The sequence below is a fragment of the Arvicola amphibius genome, chromosome 3, assembly GCF_903992535.2.
Source record: "Arvicola amphibius chromosome 3, mArvAmp1.2, whole genome shotgun sequence".
In the NCBI taxonomy this organism is placed as follows: domain Eukaryota; kingdom Metazoa; phylum Chordata; class Mammalia; order Rodentia; family Cricetidae; genus Arvicola; species Arvicola amphibius.
Window position 1 is genome coordinate 180,572,447 of NC_052049.1, and position 20,658 is coordinate 180,593,104.

A 20,658-nucleotide genomic window follows, 5' to 3' on the forward strand; every position below is an offset into this window, starting at 1 on the left:
AGCCTGGCCTCCATCCCGAGTTCCACATCAATCGAGGGCTTCCTAGGGAGGCAGACCTACCCAAAACACGTTTTTTTTTTTCAGCCCATCAAGATGGCTCAGTGGGGGAAAGGTACTTGCCACCAAGTCTGGGAACCTGAGTTTGATCCCTCAGTCCCATGTGGAAGGAGAGAATGGACACGGTTAGTGGTCCTCTGACCGCCACACGCACACTGTGGCACTGAATGAGCCTATAACATAGACTTTGTTTTCATTTGGTTTTGTTTCAAAACAGGGCCTCACTATGTAGCTGAGGTTGGCTTCAAACTCATGGAGAACCTCAACCTTAGCCTCCTAGGTGCTGGAAATACAGCTGTCACCATGCCTGGCCTTAGGATAAGATTCTATCATGTGTTTCAGAACAATTTTTAGTTTAAACCTTAGGAGTTCTTGGGGCTGGAGAGATGGCTCGGTGGTTAAGAGCACTGACTGCTCTTGCAGAGGACTCAGGTTCAATTCCCAGCACCCACATAATAGCTCAGAACCATCTACAATTCCAATTCTAGGGGTTCCAATGCCATTTTCTGGCCAGGGGTTCCAGTGCCATCTTCTGGCTTCTGAGAGCACTGGGCACTTGGTGGTTGACAAATGTACAGGTAAAACACATAAATAAAATTAGATATGAGGGTTGGTTCAAGCCCTGGTATATATTTTTTTTTAAAAAAGCAATCTACTCAATCTAAAACATTGGAGTTCTGCATAGGACTGCTTGCCTAAAAACAATTTAAAAAACATAGGAATTCTTCTGAAGTTTTTGGTTTGTTTAATATTTTGGACTCTACTTAACCATGGGATAATTTTAACACTGTGGATGACGTGTGTGTGTGTGTGTGTGTGTGTGTGTGTGCATCTGTGTGCTTTGTTCTGCTAAATGTCACCCAGGACAAGAGGTAATGAGGTTGCTGTCTTCCTTTACAAAGACTTTGGCAAAGGAAACTGAATCATGCAAATGACATTTGTGCTGATGAAGATGTGACCAGAGGCTTGAAAGCCCCTCCCCCACTATTTCCCTCAGGAGCCTTAGCCTTTGATGAAGTGTTAAGGCTTTGGAGAGGTGTGACTACCGTGACTAATGAGAATTGGCCATGACTGATTGGGTAAAGTTATTGGTTTCTTTTAAAAGCAGCTTTTAAGCAAGCAGTCCTACACAGAATTCTAATATAGTTTATATTGAGCAGATGGCTTTTTCTCTTAAAAGTATTCAGGCTTGAACCAAGAGTCTCAGGCCCGATAGGCAAGTGCTCTGATGTTAGCTGTGTAACTAGGCCTTTTAAATGTTTTGATATGGGGTGTAACCTCAAACTGGGGCCGATTCTTCTGCTTCAGCTTCCCAAGTGCTGACTTTCTAGACTTGTACCATGATGCTCAGTTCACTGGCTGCTTCTCTTCTTTATTTTTCTGACAGGGTTGTGCGCCACTATGACTGGCCTTGGAGTGAGATTTCTGTCATGTTTCTCTGATACAGAATTTGCGCACGTAGGCCTCACTGGTGCTGGATATGATGTGTAGGGGTGGATGACAGTGAACTCTTCTCATCCTCCTGCAGTCACTTCCACAATGCTGGGATTACAGCCATGCACTACCACACCCAGCTCATGTGGTACTGGGGATCGAACCTAGGGTCCTGTGCATGCTAAGCAAACATCCTACAGACTGAGCTACATCCCCAACCCATACCTTACTACTAAAATAGACAAGTTTTGTAGGGTTTGGCCAAAACTGACCCAGGATGAAAGTTCCCTGTCTGTGGTTTCTTGTTGTCTTTTTTTTTTTTTTTTTTTTCTGCTGGTGTTGGCCATGGCCATTGTCATTAGCACTTTTGTTCCTGTTTCCTTCCTGCCTCCATCTGTTCCAAATGCTTTCTGGGCAGGCTCAATCCTAAGCCTCAGGAGTGTTTCCAAACATCCAGTGTTGTGGAGTTAGTCATTCTTCCAAAGCCTCAGTGAGGAGAACTATCAGTGAGTCCCATTTTATAGGAAAGGAAACCGAGGCAACATCAAGCAGTGTGCCTGAGGTTGTGGTAAGAGTGGACCCCAGGCCTTGATCTCAGCCCCAGAATCTGTTGCCTCTCAGCATGGGAATGAGTAAGTACCTTCGCCATCAAATCCCTCACTGGCAAGGACTCTGCTTCTCTGTTCTCAGTGTCACCACCCTTCCCAGAATCCCCTCTGGCTGGCATGACACACTGTTATACTTTAACAGTGCCCTTCACCGACATGCTCTGTCTCTGCCCCTCTTTGGGGCCCTTAAGGGACCATGCCTCTCCCTGACACTTGACCTATTTTACCCATGCCTGCTGTTTCTCAGAAGAGGGCAGTGTCTGGCCAAGGTGCCTGTCCTGTGGCCGGCAGGGGACAGGGGTGAAGGAGAAGGCGATGAGCCAGACTTTTCAGAGGGCGTACCAGCCACTCAGTATGAGGGAGAAAGAAATGTCCTTAGACAAAGGCAACTTTATTAAACTTGGCATTTGTTTGCACTCAGAACAACGTGTAAGATGTGTTTTTACCGCAGGGATTGCCTTTGGGGGTGCAGTATTTTGGGCTTTGGTGTGCTGGTCTATGGCGGAGGGGGAGGGGCAGAGTCAGCTGCCTGAGAAGGGAACCACATGAATTCATTCGCTCTGCCAGGTCATCACCTTTAACTTAATTTAATAAATATATGTGGAAATCAAGCCAATTTATCCCCAGAGTGAAATATATATTTCATTGTAGTGTGGAAATAATTACAGCAGGTGTTTATTCTGCAGTGGGGAAACATGGGGAAAAATAGCCGGAGAACGGCTAATGTTGTATGCGCTAAAGCTTCGTGTAAAGGTGGCGAATTAACAGAGGCCCTGGAAGTCAGAAGGTGGATAATATGTTTTCTGGACCCCAAAGGAAATGTGTGTTCCTGTTGTAAATACCACAATTAGCTACAGGTGAGCAGCCCAAACCATTGCCACAAAAATAACCACAGAGGCAGAACATTTTCCCTGAAGGCATCCAGAATCCAGAGCCAGCAATGTGAACATTCAGGGCCTCCATGGGCACTTGACCTACGTCACCCTGTACCAGCCAAGCACCAAGCAAACAGGCTGTGGCTTTCTGCACAGACACCAAGGCCTTGCAGTAGGGGGAGCCTGGGGCAGTGTGACCAGACCTGGACATAGGAAGGCTGGCACTGGGAGTGCTAGCAGGAGTGCAGATGGCCTGTAGATCCTTTGGGAGCCTGAGCAGACATTGACCTGGAGGAATAAGGCTGACGTGGCGGGAGGGAGGTCCAGCCTGCAGTGGTATGTTTGGAGCGGGAAGGGCAAGTGAAGTGTCATTTATTCTACTCTTCACGGTCCGTGTTCTTCAGACCGACATGCCTTTTTTTGCTTCTCCTGTTTGGTGGCAGTCATGAGGGAAAGAGGAAATTTATTCCTCTGACCAAGAGAGTTGCCTTAATCACCTCTACATGAGGGGAGTCTGAGAATGCTTGAACAAATTGCCTCCTGAGATGGCAAAAGCCAGGGCTCCTTGTGCTAATTCTAATTCCCACAAAGTTAATTGAAGTGCTAGGCCTGTGGACTCAATGTGCAGAAACAGACAGCGGGGCAGATTGGGTTGTTTCCTAGATCTTAGGAATAGCCAAAGGAAAATGTAGGCTGAGAGGCGATGAACTGAGCCCTTTCTCTTCAAGTGGTTTGCAGTCCCAGGAAGTCCTACTCGCTTCCCGTTATGAGTCTGTACTGTAAATGACAGGATGCGGTGCTATGCTCTGTGCTTGGTTGTGGTGTGTTCAACAGAGGCATGCGTCACTCAGTAAGTAGTACACCCTGGAGTCCTCTGCCTGGGAACTGTGTAGCCCTGGGACAATGCTACACTGCCTTGTTATCTGAATTCCTGCTTCTGACAAAATGTGGGAAGTGGTGTTTTCTTTAACTCAAGATAACATATCACAGCCAGGCCTGGTGCCTCTCACCAGGAGACCCAGCTGCGCAGGAAGCTGAAATGGAGGGACCCTGTGAGCCAGGAGTTTAAGGCCAGCTGGGGCAACAGAGAGACCCCATCTGCTCTCCTACCCCCAAATGCGGATCGTCATTATAGCTTATGATTCTGTATTGAGTTAAACGTTATAATTGAGACTGGTGAGTTGGCTTGCTGTGTAAGCCTGGATCCCTGGGACCCATGTGTGGTGGTCAGATGAGAATTTCCCCCTCCTAACCCTGTAGGAGATATGTTGGAATACTTGGTCTCCAGTCCTTTTAACTATCTGGGAAGGATTAGGAGGTGTGGCCTTTCTGGAGGAGGTGTGTCACTAGGGATAGGTTTGGGAGTGTCAAGAGTCTGGAGCTGTTCTCTGTATGCTCTCTGCCCTCTGCGTGTGGATCCAGATGTGATCTCCAGCTGTTCTTGCCACCATGCTTTCCCCCTGCCATCATGGACCCTGATCCTCTGGAAAGCCCAAGTTAATGCCTTCTTCTCCGCGTTGCTTTGGTCATGGTGCTTTGTCACAGCAATAGAACAGTGACTAAGACAACCACATAAAGGTAGAAAGAGCCACTTTTTTTTTCTTTTTGGCTTTCAGAGATGGGTTTTTTATGTGTAGCTTTGGAAATCCTAGAATTCGCTCTGTAGACCAGGCTGGCCTTGAACTCACAGAGATCTGCCTGCCTCTGCCTCCCAAGTGCTGGGATTAAAGGTGTGAGGCACTACTGGGTCAGAGCCCCCTCTTTAGAGTTGTCCTCTGACCTCCATGTGTGCACAGCATCATACACACATATACGTAATAATAGATACAATAAAAAAATCCATGTGTGCACAGCATTATACACACATATACGTAATAATAGATACAATTAAAAAATCATCAGTAATGTAAAGCAAATTATGTCACCTATTTCCTTTGTTATCTTGTGCTCATATGGATTGGTAGATAAATATTTAAAATAAAAATATTCTGGCTGTGGAAATGACTGTGAGTAAAGTGTTTGCTGCACAAGCATGGAGTGCAGAGACAAGTGTGGGGTGCGATACAGGCGTGGGGGTGCAGAGATGGATATAGAGGCACGGAGACAGGCATGGGGTTGCAGAGACAGGTATGGGGTTGCAGAGACAGGTATGGGGGTACAGAGACAGGCATGGGGGTACAGAGACAGGCATGGGGTACAGAGACAGGCGTGGGGTACAGAGACAGGTGTGGGGTACAGAGACAGGTGTGGGGTACAGAGACAGGTGTGGGGTGCAGAGACAGGCGTGGGGGTGCAGAGACAGGCATGGGGATGCTGAGTGGAGATGGGCGTGGGGGTGCAGAGACAGGCGTGGGGGTGCAGAGATGGACATGGAAGCGCAGAGACAAGCATAGGGGTGCAGAGATAGACATGGAGGCATGGAGACAGGCATGGGGGTGCAGAATGGGGACGGGTGTGGGGGTGTGCAGACAGATGTAGGAGGTGGAGACAGGTGTGGGGGTATAGAGACAGGTGGATTCCTGGAGCTTACCAGCCAGCCAGACTAGCTGAATCAGCGAGGAACCCCATCTCAAAATATAATGTAGAGAGCAATTGAAGAAATTTGACATCAACCTCTGGCCTTCATACGCATAAACATACATGTTACGTGCACCTCTACATACATCATACATACATCAGCGCACATACAGAGTAAAAGAAAAAAATCCAAAAATGAATGTATGCTCCTAAGAAAGCTGAGCAATTTTTAAAAAATGGTTAAAGAAAGGTAGGTAGAGAGACCCTGGCTTGAAGGGACAATAAGTATGTAAGGGACATAAGTCACATGATGGCTGTTCTTCCCGTAGTTACCTGCTGTCAGGTGACTGAAGCAGCAGGACCACCTTGCCCAAAGCCAGCATTTACTCTGATTGGAAAAGGAGGTGCTAAGCCACACAATTGGGTGGATATGGCTCCAGGGTTCACATTTGTACCGCGGAGGGACTTCTTCTGAACAAAACAAGAAGGAAGGGAGAGACCAGAGAACATGGAGATGAGGGATGTAATAAGTTTTCTGCCCCACCCCCATAATCAGTTTCTCTGCTGACACAATAAGCCGGATCAAGCTGAACTGAAAAAGTATAAGCAACAGTTTTATTGGAGCAAAGCAACTTCTGGGTGAGTTCTCCAGTCCCAGAGAAGCTGTACCCCTGAACTATAAAGCAGGGGAACTTTACAGGTTCTAGGTGAGGGGTGATGACATGTCCCCCACACCTGGGTCTGTGCCCAAGCATGGTCCAAAGCTGAGTGCTGTAGGCGGGGACTTGGGTGGCTGGCTACTCCAGGGAGAAAGGTGCAGTAGCTGCCAAGAATACTGAACTGGGTTTGGTTTTAAATTTATTTAATTTTTTTTTGTGCCTTTTCTTTGCTCAGAGACACTCTGAGTGGGCATGGTTTGGAGAGAGTACAGGACTGGGGCTTCTCGGACCATGCAGGGGCAAGCCAGGAGTTCCAACTGAACAGGATGGAGGGCCAGTCAGTTATGTTTCTAGAGGAGAGAAGCTGCGAGCCCTTCCCTGGAAGGTTCTGGGCAGCTCTTTCTGATAACAGTCAGTAAACCTCCCGCTTGCTGGGCTAGCATCCCTGGGTTTCTAATCTTTCTTCAAGCAAAATATGGAACCTTGTCTCCTGAACTCTGAAGCGCTGAGCCTTCAGATGGCCCTGAAAGCAACCCCACCTCACCCTGTTCATTTCCCAAACTGAGACTGCATTTTCTTTCTTTGCTTGATTTTAGAAGTGGTTTTTTTTTTTTTTTTTTTTTTTTTTCCCTGTACTTAGGTCAGAGGAAATACAAGGGAAAGAGTGAAGATGGATTTGGAGTGAGATGGCCTATTTCTGCCCCTGCAAAGGGTGGGGACTCTCTCGCTAAGCACCATGTGCCAGAGAGATTATGGTTCTGTTATATATTTAAGTGCCTGAGGATTAGGTTGTGAGCAGTTTGTGTGAGCGAATCATGTTCTTTCTCCTGTGAAATGGTAACTGCCATTCCATTTACCCACTAGGGACACAGTAAATATTAATTACTAGTGGCTTATCCCTGAACACAACTCTCCCCTTCAGATTTAGGAAGCAGATTCCGGATAAATGCATTTGTCTCTCCAGGGTTTCATTTGTCAAGGTGTTGAAGCTGCCAAGGATTTGCCTGGAGGCTGAGGGCCCTGTCTGCTCTATTTCTTTCTTCTTTGGAGCACCTTTTCAAGATGGATTTTCACCTTGAAAGTCATTGGCAAGAGTGAGATTCATGTCAGCTGGGAAAGAGAACTGTGTGGTGGTCACGCTCTTCTGTGTGCCTTTGGGTGAATATCTGACCAAACCCAGTAAAGTAATTAAACTTCAAAAATAAGTAGCAGATACTAACTGAGCTTCAGGTCCAGCTCTGATCCTAGCAGAGATTAGTGTCTATATTTTTGTTGTTTTGAAACAGGGTCTCACTGTGTTGCTGGCCTTGAACTCATAGCAGTCCTCCTGCTTCAGGCTCCCAAGTGCTGGGATTCCAGACCTGAGCACCACATCCAGCTAGAATTTTGAGGTTATCTGGGCTTCTTTGTTTAGGGAATCTTAGAGACATCCTACTAATCTTGCAAAATGTAATACTTTCCTGAAAATGAGCTCTGATGGTTCATCGTGGTTGTCAACCTGACTGGTTCAGAAATCCTGACTGGGTCAGAAATCACCTAGGAGGCACACCAGCCTCTGTGGTGTAAAGGCGTTTCCAGAGAGGTTAATGGAGCAGGAAGAAAGAAACTTCTTGGATGTAAGCTGCAGGATTCCATGAACTGGGGATAAAGCAGAAAAAGCATCCCCACTACCATGCCTCCGTTACTGTATGACCCGTATCTCCTCAAACCCTGGTTCACCACAAACCCTTGTTCCTTTACGTTGCTTTGGCCAGGTGTTTTGTCACAGCAGCGAGACACATAGTTAACATGGTAAGGCTAACTGTATGGAAATGCCGTGCTCCTGTGAAACTGGCTGGTTACACGTGTAGGCCAGGAGACAACAGGCGTGGGAAAGGCTCAGGAAAATGGTTTGGTCTCGCACATGTTGACCATTGGCTTGTGTAGGCTCATTCTGTAAGATGCTGGAAGGGGAATTCTAGAGTTCACACAGGGGCAATATCAGATGAGGACGCTTCAAGAGTGTAGGTTAGGGCCGGGCGGTGGTGGCACACGCCTTTAATCCCAGCACTTGGGAGGCAGAGGCAGGCAGATCTCTGTGAGTTCGAGACCAGCCTGGTCTACAAGAGCTAGTTCCAGGACAGGCTCCAAAGCTACAGAGAAACCCTGTCTCGAAAAACAAAAACAAAAAAACAAAACAAAACAAAAAAAAAAGAGTGTAGGTTAGGGAGGCTTTGGAGGTTTGTTTTTACCTGATAAACGTGTACTAGCACCGTTAATCCCACTGAGAGTAAGGCCACTACCGCAATTTAAAGCCAAATTTGAAACAAGCTTTAATTAAATACTGGCCAGGTGGATGGACTCTGGCCATGTCCATCTCTGACTCCCCAGAAATACGGCCCCGAGTCACAGTTTGCAGCATCAGGAAACCCCACAATTCGTTCCATTTTCAATCAGGTCCAATCAGGAGCAAGCGTACATTCTGACGTACATCCTATCTGCATCCCCTCGGGGGCAAGTGAACATCCTGACATAGTTCCTGCCTGTGAGCCTCCTGCCCACCTGTGATAAGCACCTCCCATGCAGATGGGTCAAATAGACTTGATTAGGGGAGTGAAAACAGGTTGCTTGTTTTCTCCCACAAACAGTAGCTCCAGCATTTCAGGAACTGTCTGTCCTTGGGCAAGGGGCTTGCAGGTCAGAGGAGTTTTTCTTTCATGGATCTCTAAGGCATAGTAATAGAAACTTAAAATGCAGCTTTGGCTCTCAGTTATGCAGCTAGAACTTGGTCAAGCCTTCCCTCAGAGGACAATCTTCCATCCCTTGGCTGCCCTTCCCTTCCTAGGACAGAGGGGACACACCCTCACAAAAGGAGAGTCCTCCTCAGCAGGCCAGTGCCCATCTGGAAGGGAACTTCTCTCTTTTCAGAACTGCTCGGTTCCTGGGTACAGTGTTTCTAAAACAATCAGCTCACGGCAAACCTCACGCCAGAGAGGCACAAGTCACATGGCATGGAGATAGTTGGGATGTCGTGTTCAGGACTCTTACAGCATCTTGTACACAGTTCTAAAAATACTTTCTGTCTCAGTTTTTCTTTTAGCAAAAGTACAGGATGGTGACACCCACCTGTCACCACCCAGCTCTTAGGAGGCTCAGGCAGGAGGCTCATGAACCCTAGGCTAGCCTGGGATATGTAGGAAAACTGGCTTGGTGTACTTATAAGAAGTAATGGGGATGGCGTTGGGAAGGGACTTTTGTTCTAAAACCAGGATCCAGGCTGAAGGTGTAGCTCAGTGGTAGTGTTTGCCTGGTGTGTATGCGAGAGGCGGGGATGGGGGGTGGGAGGTAGGAGGTGGGGGCAGGGGTGGGGCCTAGGGGTGTGACCAGCAGCACTGCACACACATACTTAATGCCAGGGTTTACTGTGCTTATAATTTAATGCAAAAATAAAAAAGGAAGGACTTGACTGCTCCTAGGTATGGTGGATGAGAAGGTTTATTACAAAAAAGAAAGAAGAAGAAGGAGAGGAGGGGGAGGGGGAGGGGAAGGGGAAGGGGGTAGGAGTAGGAGGAGCATAGCCAGAGGCAGCGATATCTGGACGCATAGAGAATGTATATGGCTGAGCTGTGCCTTGTGAGGAGAGGGGGAAAGGGGAGCCAGGAGACCAGGAGAGTCAAGGGTAGACAAAAGGGTCAGGTAACCAAAATGGCTGGGTTAAATAGGGAAGAACTTCCAGGGGAAGTAAGCCCAGCTCCTGGGCTGAAGAGTTTAGGGTAGAGGGTGGGGTATACCAGCCATACCCTGTAAGAGGCTGGGACTGAGAGATGCTGGGAGAACCTGGCAGCCAGGTCCACTTTGATATGTTAAATAGGTACCCCAGTTGTAGTAGTTTGTCCTGGGTTTGTATCGTACAGTAATGAACAACCACCTTCTCACCCTGAGCTGTGCTGCCTGGGTTTTTATGCAGCGTTAGATATTTGCACCCAGGACTCATCCTTGTGTAGCTCCCCCCTCCCCCGCCCCAGCTTGCCTTTTTGACTGTCTTGAGACTGCTGTCCCTCAGATGGCTTCTTGGGCGTTTCTACAGAGGAAACTCACATTTTTTATTGTTGTGGGGTGGAGGTGGGATGCGGTGATGAGGAACTGGTTTGAGAAAAGTCAGAGAAAAAGAAATGAAGTTCTTAGGAAATGAAGGCAGGCCCCCTTCAGCATGGTTTTTGAAAGTGTATGTGTGTGTGTGATTTAGAATGTTGCTTTTGCCCTTTGCCCTCTGCCTGGGGCCGTATGAGCTGGTTTATAAACATCGCTGGAATTTCCTGGCCCGACAAACCATTCCACCATGGAGGAGCTGGAACAGGCTCCGATGGGACGGCCCCACCCAGCACACAGCCTCTTCCCTCACTAAGTATGTAATAAAAAGGCCAACGGTTGAGATGTTGAAGTGGAGAAATACCATTTGTCTGTCCTCCCTCCCAGCATGGGGGTGGACAGAGATGCCTTCAGTCATTCTGTAATGGTCAAAATTAGTGATGGCCTCCCAGGGACTCCAGAGAGGCGCCGAGCAAATGGCTGGAGTGCATGCTTCTCTCTTTCCTGCCAGTTTTCTGAAAACGGGAATGGGTCCTGTCTCCAAAGAGATTCCTCCAGCTTTCCAGCCAGCCAGTCAGGTCTGTGTGTGCTGCTCTCTTCCGGCTGGAGTGGCTCCAGGATGCCTGCGTTTGCGTCTAGTCTTGACATTGCACGGTCAGTTGTCAACACCTGAGTTCACATTCAGGACCATGCAGTTGAGTCACAAAAGCAGAATGGGTCAGAGGGGAGGTGGGAGGTCACGAGTAACCAGTCCTGGTCAAGGCGGTCTTGCCCATCACTGACTCCTCATTGCCTGGGCTCCAGTCTCCCCTACCGAGGTGATCTGACATGTCAAAAGCGTGAATGATCTTTCTAGGCTCTCTCTCCAACTGGCACCAGCCTTTTGCCCTTTCCTTCACTCAGCATGAGATTCTTGGAAAGAAATTCCAGGTTTGGAGGCCCACATCTCAATAGCCTGATAGCCGAAGAGAGAGTGCCAGTGTCTCTTCAGACATATTGAGTTCTGCAAGATGGCCACACTGAGGCTAGAGCTGGCCTACATAAGGTTGTGTCTTGGATTATGGAAAGTGTCCTGGGACTCTCCTTATAGTGGACTCTGCCATTCTAGGTTGATATACTCCAAGGCAGGAGGGAACAAAGCTGGGGGGTTCAGGGGAAGGTGGAATTGCAAGTGTGTGGCCAGGGCTCACTGTGCCCAGCACACAGAATCATGGAGGGAAAACCCTTACAGATGGCAATGCCAGTTCTCTGGGTACTTTTCTACGGATGTCTTTATTCTATGTATTTAAATATTTTGTCTGTAAGAAGGAAAGGACATGGCTGCTCCTAGGTGTGGTGGAGGAGAAAGTTTATTGTAGATAGAAGGGGGAGCATGGGTAGAGGCAGGGACATCGGGAGAGTCCAGAGTGGACATGACCAGGCTGAGCTGGGCCGTGTGTATGGGGTGGCGGTGGTAGGGGGCCGTGCACAGCAGCTGGGAGTCCAAAAGGAGCAGGTAACAGAAATGTCTGGATTTTATAGGGAGGAGCCCTGAGAGAAAGGGCAGCCCAGCCCCTGGGCCGGAGAGTCCAGAGTAGAGGGTGAGTGTACCTCTAAGAGGTAGGACTGGGGGATGCTGGGAGAACCTGGAGGCCAGGTTCACTTTGATATGTTAAATAGGCACTCAGCCAATTGGGTCAGGTTTGAAACTTAGTAGTCTTCGTGTAGGTAGGTGCACTGTGTGTGTCTGGTACCTGAGGCATTCAGAAGAGGGCCTTGGGTCTCTTGGAGCTGGAGTTAAGCATGGTTGTGAGTCTCCATGTAGGTGCTGAAAATCGAGCCACGGTCCTCTGCAAGGGGTGGGGGGGCGCTAGTGCTCTTAACCAGTGAGCCATCTCTCCAGCCCCAAGCTCTCTAAACAGTAACAGTAGAATCTACTGATCAGGCAAGGCTGATTTTATTATTGTTCAGTATTTGGAGGGTGGGGGAAGGAAGGGAGACGCCAGCAAAGAGTGTTGGCTGTGTCTCTGGAGGGAGGAGATGGGGGGGTCAGAATACTAAGAATTGGAAGTTTGGTTTATAGCGTGGAGTAAGACTGGATAAAGGTCAGGATATAACCAATGTCCAACAGCAGAGGAGTGGATAAAGAAACAACAACAACAACACATACACACACACATACACACACACACACACACACACACACACACATACACACACACAGAGTGGAATTCTTTTTCAGGAATGAAGGATGGAGTTATGTCGTTTTGAATTCCTGCCTCCAAAGAATGCTGGCAAACAAAACAATACCTTAGTTAGCCACTTGGATCCAAAGTGAGACTTAACAGTGCCTCAGAAAACTAGGGACAGATGCCCAACAAAAGTCTCTTTGTGGGGTCGGTTGTCCCCTACCAGCAGGATTGAGTTACAGACGGCCCTAGGCAGCCGGTGTAGGCGCTGCCAACCAACACAAGCAGCCCTGTCTGGCTCCTAATCCGGAACTAGGATTCTGTAGTCACGAGGCACTTGTGACGATCTCGTGTTAAAGAAGATGAATGACTGACTTGGTTGGTAATGACCTTCAGCACTGGACTCCACAGATACCTCAAAAGCCAGTATGCAGTTGAGAGATGCCAAAGCAGGGAGAGAGGAGACCCTTGGCTGCTTTCCCCACTCCAAGGCTTTCTTCAGCTCTTCCAAGGACGACTTGAACTTGTCGGTTTGGGCTACTGTGCAGCATTCCTGGTTTCTGTGTCTGAGTTTCAATGTAGCTGCTAATCCTCTTAGCACTGACTCCCGTGATTCGATTCTGCAGTGTGCATTGCCTCTGGAGTGCTAAGGAAACAGACCAGGGGTTCCCCATGTCCTGCGAAGTAAGTTATCTGGGAAACACAGCCTGGCCTATATTTGTACCTTTGACATTTAATTTAGGATTGTGTTTTTGCACATGTGTTAGAGATAGGTGATGCCCTTGATTAAGAAGCCAAATGCCAGAATGAATTGAAATTTTCACTATGTTCTTTTAAAAAATTGTGTGTGTATATGTGCGCACACATGCGCATGCTGTGTGACATAACACGTGGAGATCAGAGGATAAATTATGGAAATCAGTTCTATTTTTCTACCATGTAAGTCCTGGTCAGACTTAGTGGTAAGAGGCTTTACCCACTAAGCCATCTTGCTGCCCCTGGTTTATATACATACAAACATACACATACATATATACATACATACATACATACATACATATGCACATATATGTATATTTTTTCCTGCATGTATGTCTGTGCACTATGTGTGTGAAGTGCCCATAGATGCCAGAAGAGGGCGCCACATCATCTGGAATTGGAGTTTTCCTCACTATCTTCAGTGCTCAGTTTGCTAGGAAAGGTGATGAAAGCCAATAGATGCTTTATTATTGGTAGCCAGGGGGCGCTGTTGACATTGAACATAACTAGGTGCAGGGCTGCAGGCCCACCCATCCCTCTCCCACTTTGTCCTAGTATTTCTCCCTCATTGTAACCACACCCTCTCCAGCACCATTTCCAAGTGCGTCTGCCAAAGGGCCGCCTCTGGTACCAGCTCTCGGTAGATACCGCTGAAGGCTTTCAGAGAGCTAGCGTGTGCTCCATCTCCGGGCCTGTGTTTCTGCGGCAGTAGAATAGGACATCCCATAAACCTATTTTGTATTTTTATGACCTAAGATTTACATAATAGCTTATGCTTGCTAAATAGCAAGTATTTATCCTGTATAGTATCATTTGGAATATGGGTCTCTTTGTTGATTAAAACAGAGAATATTCTGTATTAGTTAGCAGCTCTGTCTTGCTTACCTCTTCTGCTACTCTTTATAGCTCCATTCATGATAGTAAAACATATAATGGATTATAGGCTTCATCAGTATATTCTCCTTTTTTGACACATCGTTTTTCTGAGACTAGGTTTTATGGTGAGATTTTTGAGAAAGTGCTGAGTCCTACAACTAGCCCAAAATCCAGCTTTCTCTGTTAGCAGTTGTATGTACAGTTGGCTGCATTGAACACTTAGATATTTTATCTGATTGGAAATTAAATGTAGCTGGTTGTCAGTCTCTCTTGGGATGCTGAAACCAACAAAGAGGTATTGTTCATTAGTGGAACGACAGACCTAGGCTAAAGCCCTATGTTACTCATTGATGCTTCTCTGAACTGTGGGTCCTAAATGAACGCCCTTGTATTATTTCATTGAGAGAATGTGGACATTGCGATTCGGTTGTTCTCTCTGCATCTGGGATTCATCAGAGCCCAGTACAGATGGTGGTCCCTGCTCACACTCCAGCATCCCTGAGCAGAGAAAACAAGTACTAGTGATGTTGGAGGGAGATGAATGCTTGGTGGGGGGGAGGGGCGAGGAGTTCAGCTGGAGATGCCTTTCACAGGCAGACCGTAGGTGTGCACAGGAAAGTGAGGAGCTCCAGCTTGTGTCTCTGCAGTGTGTTTATGAACATGGTGATTTGAAAAAAATCATCTTGTAAAATTGAAATGGTTGGGTGGGGAGAGAGAGAGAGAGAGAGAGAGAGAGAGAGAGAGAGAGAGAGAGAGAGAGAGAGAGAGAGAAGAGCACTATGTATGCATTAGTGTGAGTGTATGTGTGCATGTGCCCCAGACATGTGTGTGTGTGAAGGCTGGGGTCAACACTGGGTCTCTTCTTTAATCTTTCTCTACCTTGCTTTTTGAGGCATAGTCTCTCACTGAACCCAAGGTTTGCCAGTCAGGCTGGGCTGGCTGGCCAGTGAGTCCCTGGGGATCCTCCTGTCCCTACCTCTCCAGGACTGTGATTACAGGGGACTTGCTTTTTGATGTGGATTCTGAGGAATCAAACCCAGGGTCTTAAGCTTGCTCAATAAGCTCTTGACTGAACATCTCCCCAGTCCCGATGAGCTTTTTGTTGGTTTTTGTTAAAGTACACAACTACATTAAATGATAGATAATAACATTTGTTTTCTAAGCAAACAGTGGGGCGGGAGGGATGGGGAGCCCATACAGGCATATGTAGGCAGACTTTTCTGTCCCACCAGCCAGTTCCCAAATAACCACATAGAGGCTTATTAATAATAATAAATGCTTGGCCAACAGCTCAGGCTTGTTATTAACTAACACTTACATTTTAAACTAACTCGTACTTATTACGTATGCTCTGCCATTTAACTTGGTACCTTTTATCAGTATTGCAAGTTCATCTCCTGCTTCCGCTGAATCTTCTCAAAACTCCCAAGATGACTCCTCTTCTTCCTCACACTCCCTTTTCGTCTGCCAGTCCCACCCAACCTCTATCTGTCCAGCTATTGGCCAGCAAGCTTCTTCATTAAACCAGTCACAGTGACACATATTCACACGGTGGAAAGGAACAGTCCACAGGCGTACTCACTGTTTTTCTTCTCTTTGTGACAAACTATCTGACAAGCAGCAACTTCAGGGAAGAGAGGGTTATTTTAACTCACGGTGTGAGGAAGTCCATGATGGCAGGGAAGGCAGGGGGTTGCTGTGTGGCAGTGGGAATGACAACAGCCATTACCAGAAGCAGGGTGGGCTATATGGCCCGAGACCCATACCTTAATGATCTACTTCTTCCAACTTGGCCCCACCTCCCGGAGGTTTCTCAACATCTCAAAACAGCACTACCAGTTGGGGACCAGGTATTCGAATGCATGAGCCCGTGGAACAGAACTCCTGAGAGCGGTGGGTCCAAGTCCAGTGTCACGTGTACCATTGCTGCTGCTTTCCATCTGGGCTTATCACGCTGGTGGCGCTGGTGGCGAGAGTCCTCTGGGATGGACAAGGTCAGAGGAGCTGTAAATGCACTCGGAGCTGGGAATAGGTTTTGTAGGAAAACCCAAAGAGCCATGGAGTGGTGTCTGAGGTGCAGGCCATGGCCCCCCACTCAGTGTCGCCAGCCCCATGACCTTGGGCTGTTGCTTTCTCACCTCCTTCTTGGAATGACTAATTATCTGCTAGATGTGGCTTAGCGTTTTATGTACATCATCTGATTTATGTGACAAGCTGTAAAACACCAGGGTCCAGGATGGCACAAGACAACCATTGAGTACTTCGCCAGCTTTCTCTGGAGCGCTTTCTCCTCGATGTGACATTCAAAGTCACAGGCAGACTATGCTTCGCCTTGTGATGGGCTTGCCAGCTGAGGGCAGAACACGGGAGGGTTTCTTGGTTTTGTCGTGGGGTGAGCCAGGGTGTAGGAATGGCTCTATCATTCCTGGTTGTTCTCTTCTCCCTGATGTCTCACGTGATGTGACAGAAAGCTGTGTTGTCTGTAGTCATCAGAATGGGCTGGCTTGGCGGTGGTTTGACCATGTCTTTCCCTACATCAGCTCCCCACTTCACTCTGCTTTGGGATGGGGGTGCTTAGACGAGACAGACTGGAGGGGAAGCAGGAACAACCGCTGCTCTGAGGGAGAGCCCTCCATAGAACAGTGTTGAGGAAGGGTGCAAAGCCTTCTGCTTTTTCTTTAAGGGTGTCACATAACTCAGGTTGGCTTTGAACTCACCATCTGGCAATGTGGCAATGTAGTCCAGGCTGGCTTTGAACTCATGACCTTTTACTTCTGATCCTCCTGCCTCTGCCCTCTAGTGTTGGGAGTACTGGCATACCACATCATGCCTGGTTTAAGTGATGCTTGAGAATGAATCCAGAGCTTTGTGTATGCCAGGCAAGGATTCTGCCAGCTAAGTTATCTCCAAAGCCCAGGGCTTTTTGTTTTTTAATGTTATTTACTATTGACTTATTTCCTGGTGTTTGTAAAGTAGTACCTAATAGTTCTGCTACTCCTTTTTAGCTCTGATGTCATTCTGATATTCTCTTTGGTCAGCGTTTTAGGGTGTGAATAGATGGACCCCCACGTGGGCACCCGGGCCTGACCACCACAGCGATGGTTAAGCGTGCACAGAGTGCCCTGTGCGTAGAGCCTACTGTCTCTGTCCCAGCTCTGAAGCTCCCTGTGGGCTTGGAGCCTCTCAATAGGAAACTTCCTTATCTCTGTTGTCCTTGTCTTCTAGATGATGAACCAGGTGGAAGGTCAGCAGAAGAACCTCGTGCATGCCATCGAGTCCCTTCCAGGCTCCGGCCCCCTCACTGCCTTGGACCAGGACCTGCTTCTCCTGAAGGCTACCTCCGCTGCCACCCTCAGCTGCCTTGGGGAGTGCCTCACCCTGCTCCAGCAGAGTGTGCGCCAGGTGGGCCCACCCAGCCACAAGCCAGGGCCCTCTGGTGAGTGCTCCCTTCCCAGCCCCTGAGCTTGCCTGGTTGACATGTGTATTGACCTATTTGTACATGTGTGTATCCCGTTGCATCCGTCCATCCCTTCTTAATTTTCTGAGACAGGATCTCACTGTGTAGTCCAGGCTGGCTTTGACTTCACTATGTAGCCTAGGTTGGCCTTGATCTTTTGCTGATCCTCCTGCCTCAGCATTTTTAGGGCTGCAATTATGGGTATGGATCACCATGCCCTACTTTTTACTCTTTGACTCTTTGGGGACCTACCAACCAGCTCCTAAATAAATACACACAGAGACTTATTATTACTTATGAATACCTGTCCTTAGCTTGGCTTGTTTCTAGCTAGCTTTTCTTAAATTAACTCATCTATCTTTTGCCTCTGGGCTTTTACCTTTCTCTATTTCTGTATACCTTTGTTAGCTTCTTACTCCATGGCTTGCTGTGTAGCTGGGTGCTGGCCCCTGATGTCATCTCTATCTTTCAGATTTCTCCTCCTATTTATTCTGCCTGCCAGTCCCACTATCCTTTTTCCTGCCTTGCTATTGGCTATTCAGTCCTTTATTAGACCAACCAGGTGTTTTAGACAGGAAAAGTAGCACAGCTTCGCAGAGTTAAACAAATGTAACATAAAAGAATACAACACATCTTTGCATCATTAAACAAATGTTCCACAGCATAAACAAATGTAACACATCTTTAAATGATATTCTACAACTATCCTTTGGTCCAGTGAAGTCTCCATCTCCCTTCCCCAGTAGTGTACCATCCTATAAAAATACAGCCAGCATGTATCCTTTCAGATTTGGCTTGCTGGGGACATGTGCCTGCTGGAAGGGGCTGAGGGTCTGTCCTTTCCAGCCTAGCTCTATGGGAAAAATGGGCAGAGATGGACTCAGAACTTAGAGCTGGTTCTGTACTTGTGTTCCAGTGTGGAGGAGAATTGAAGCTTGATTTGGGGTTCAGAGGACTTTATTGTCTGTTTCTTGTTGGTTGCTTACCGCTGGGGCTATTGTTCAGGGAACCGAGATCCGGCTCTAAGCAGAGGTTGTAACCACACATTGTGGTTTGGGGTCAGAGCTGGACTGTCCCGGCCTGCTGGGCACAAAGTAGGCTTGGGAAATGGGGATGCTGGAGCAAGCTTGGTCAGGATGGTGACAGCAGGGTCCTAGTGGGCCTGAATGAGGACAGAGGCCAGATAGGCAATGGGAGACCTAGAGCAGAAAGCAGTTAGTCCACTTTCCCTCCATCACGTTCCAGAATATTCTCATCTCCCAAGATTCCTGGAAAGTGCTGTTGGTAAGCGTGTCACGTTGAAGACGGTTAAATGTGAGGATCACACGACTATTCTGGGCTTTCCTGGCCATCTGCTTTGCTTTCCTTCTCCACTGCTCAGCGCTTTCCTTTTCTGTCTTTCCCCTCTTCTGGTAAAGCTGCCCACTGCCAGTCACTCTTGTTTTATGGTTTTCAGCCAAGATAGAAATGCGATCATGCCGTCAGTCAGTGAGGAGGTAGGAAAAGCTACAATCTCTCCTTGTAGTCTTTCAGATGGGTGAGCTTCTTAATCAGTGATAACAAAGTTCTTGAGTGGCATGTTCTCCATAAAGGAAGCTGTCAGTCAAGGACTGGGACATGGCCCTGTCAACACAGCGTTTGCCATGTAAGTGTGAGGACCCAAGTTCAATCCTTAGACCGCATGTTAAAAAAAACAGAAATAGTTTGCCTTGGTGTCATGCATTTGTGATCCCAGCGGTGGATTGGGGAGGTAGAAACAGGGGGACTCCTGGGGCTCGCCAACTAGGCTAGGTCAGTCAGCAAGGTCCAGGCCAAACGAGAGAAACACTGTCTCAAAGGTACAAGATGGCAGCACCTGAGGACAGACACCCCAGGTTTCCTCTGGCCTCTGCATGCACGTGGGCACACTGCTTTCGTTTCTCCTTGGCACGTGTGCAAGTTAGGAGAACACGTGGCTTTCTTCTGCAGGTGTGTCTCACACTTTCTCAGCTTTGGCAGCCACAGCCTAACTCTGGAACCCTGGAAGGTTTACTGACCCTGAGAGATGAGGTCACCCCAAATCAGCAGCCGAGGCTCCCGGGAGCCATCACCTGCTATAGCCTCTGGGTGGAGGCTGGGTGATCCTCAGTGTCCTGAGGCTCCCAGGAGACAGGACTGATTGAGACATTTCAGCCAAACTCCTGTCCTTAAAACTGTGTGTGGAGCCGGGCACAGTGGCACACACCACTGGGATCACAGGGAGACAGGCGGAGGAGTGTGAGCGTGAAGTCAGCCTGGGCTATGTAGAGGCTCAGCAAAGGCAGAAGGAAAGAGGAGGTAGTCTGCTGTCTTTCTCTGCTAGCCTGGGAAACGGCTCTTGCTCTGGCACTTACGGGTGCCTTTTCCTCCACATTGCTTTCTGGCTACAAAACCTCTATTTCTCTTATCCTACCTTTGAGTTTTGAGAGAAAAGCCACAAAGGGGGAGGCCACGTGTTTTTGTTCTTGTTACACACCATGTTTTGAATCGTTAGTGGAGAAGACTGGGTGCACTTAAACTCCCCGCCTCCCCAGCTGACTGCCCGTATTTTTGGTGCTGTCACGTGTGGGCTGTTGCGTGTATGTATGTAGTATCTATGGGGCCATGCTGGTATCGAACCTAGGGCTTCATGCTTGTCGGCAAGCTTGTTTTTCTGTAGTCACTGTCTTTATATTTTTCTACATGTTAATGGTTAATTCTCTCAATCATTTTGCCTTTGATGTGAACTATATAATTATGTTTAGAAAAATTATTCATCATCAGCTCAGAGCCCAGATAAAATCAGTGAGATGACAGCCCCGAGCATAGAATGTAAGTGCCCCAAATCTCAGGAATCAGGCCTGTGAGGCGGCTCATTGATAAAGGTATTTGCTGCCAATTCAGATGGCCTGAGTTTGGTCCTTGGGACCCACATGGTAGAAAGAGAGCACCAAATCAATCATGAAAATGGCCTCTGACCATTTTGTATCCACATGGACATTGAGAAGCACTCATGAGTGTGTGCGTATGCACACCCATACCGAGTTACAGATGTGTATACATATGTTAATATAAAAACATCTCAGGAATGGTGGCAAGTGATGCTTTAGTGGACTGTTTAAAACTGAAATCAATGAAAAGCCAACCCATGATGAACAGAATATCAAATTTTTACACAGGCAA

The 20,658-nt window shown here is 47.7% G+C and overlaps 1 protein-coding gene across 3 annotated transcripts in view; it reads left to right on the forward strand.

The window, feature by feature from the left end:
• Osbpl10 (oxysterol binding protein like 10) overlaps positions 1–20,658 on the forward strand; it is a 232,928-nt gene that overhangs the window by 155,155 nt on the left and 57,115 nt on the right. For all 3 annotated transcript variants that reach the window (XM_038324095.1, XM_038324096.1, XM_038324097.1), the window contains one exon: positions 17,247–17,457. In XM_038324095.1, the coding sequence (XP_038180023.1) occupies positions 17,247–17,457 (211 nt within the window). The remainder of the gene's footprint in view (positions 1–17,246; positions 17,458–20,658) is intronic.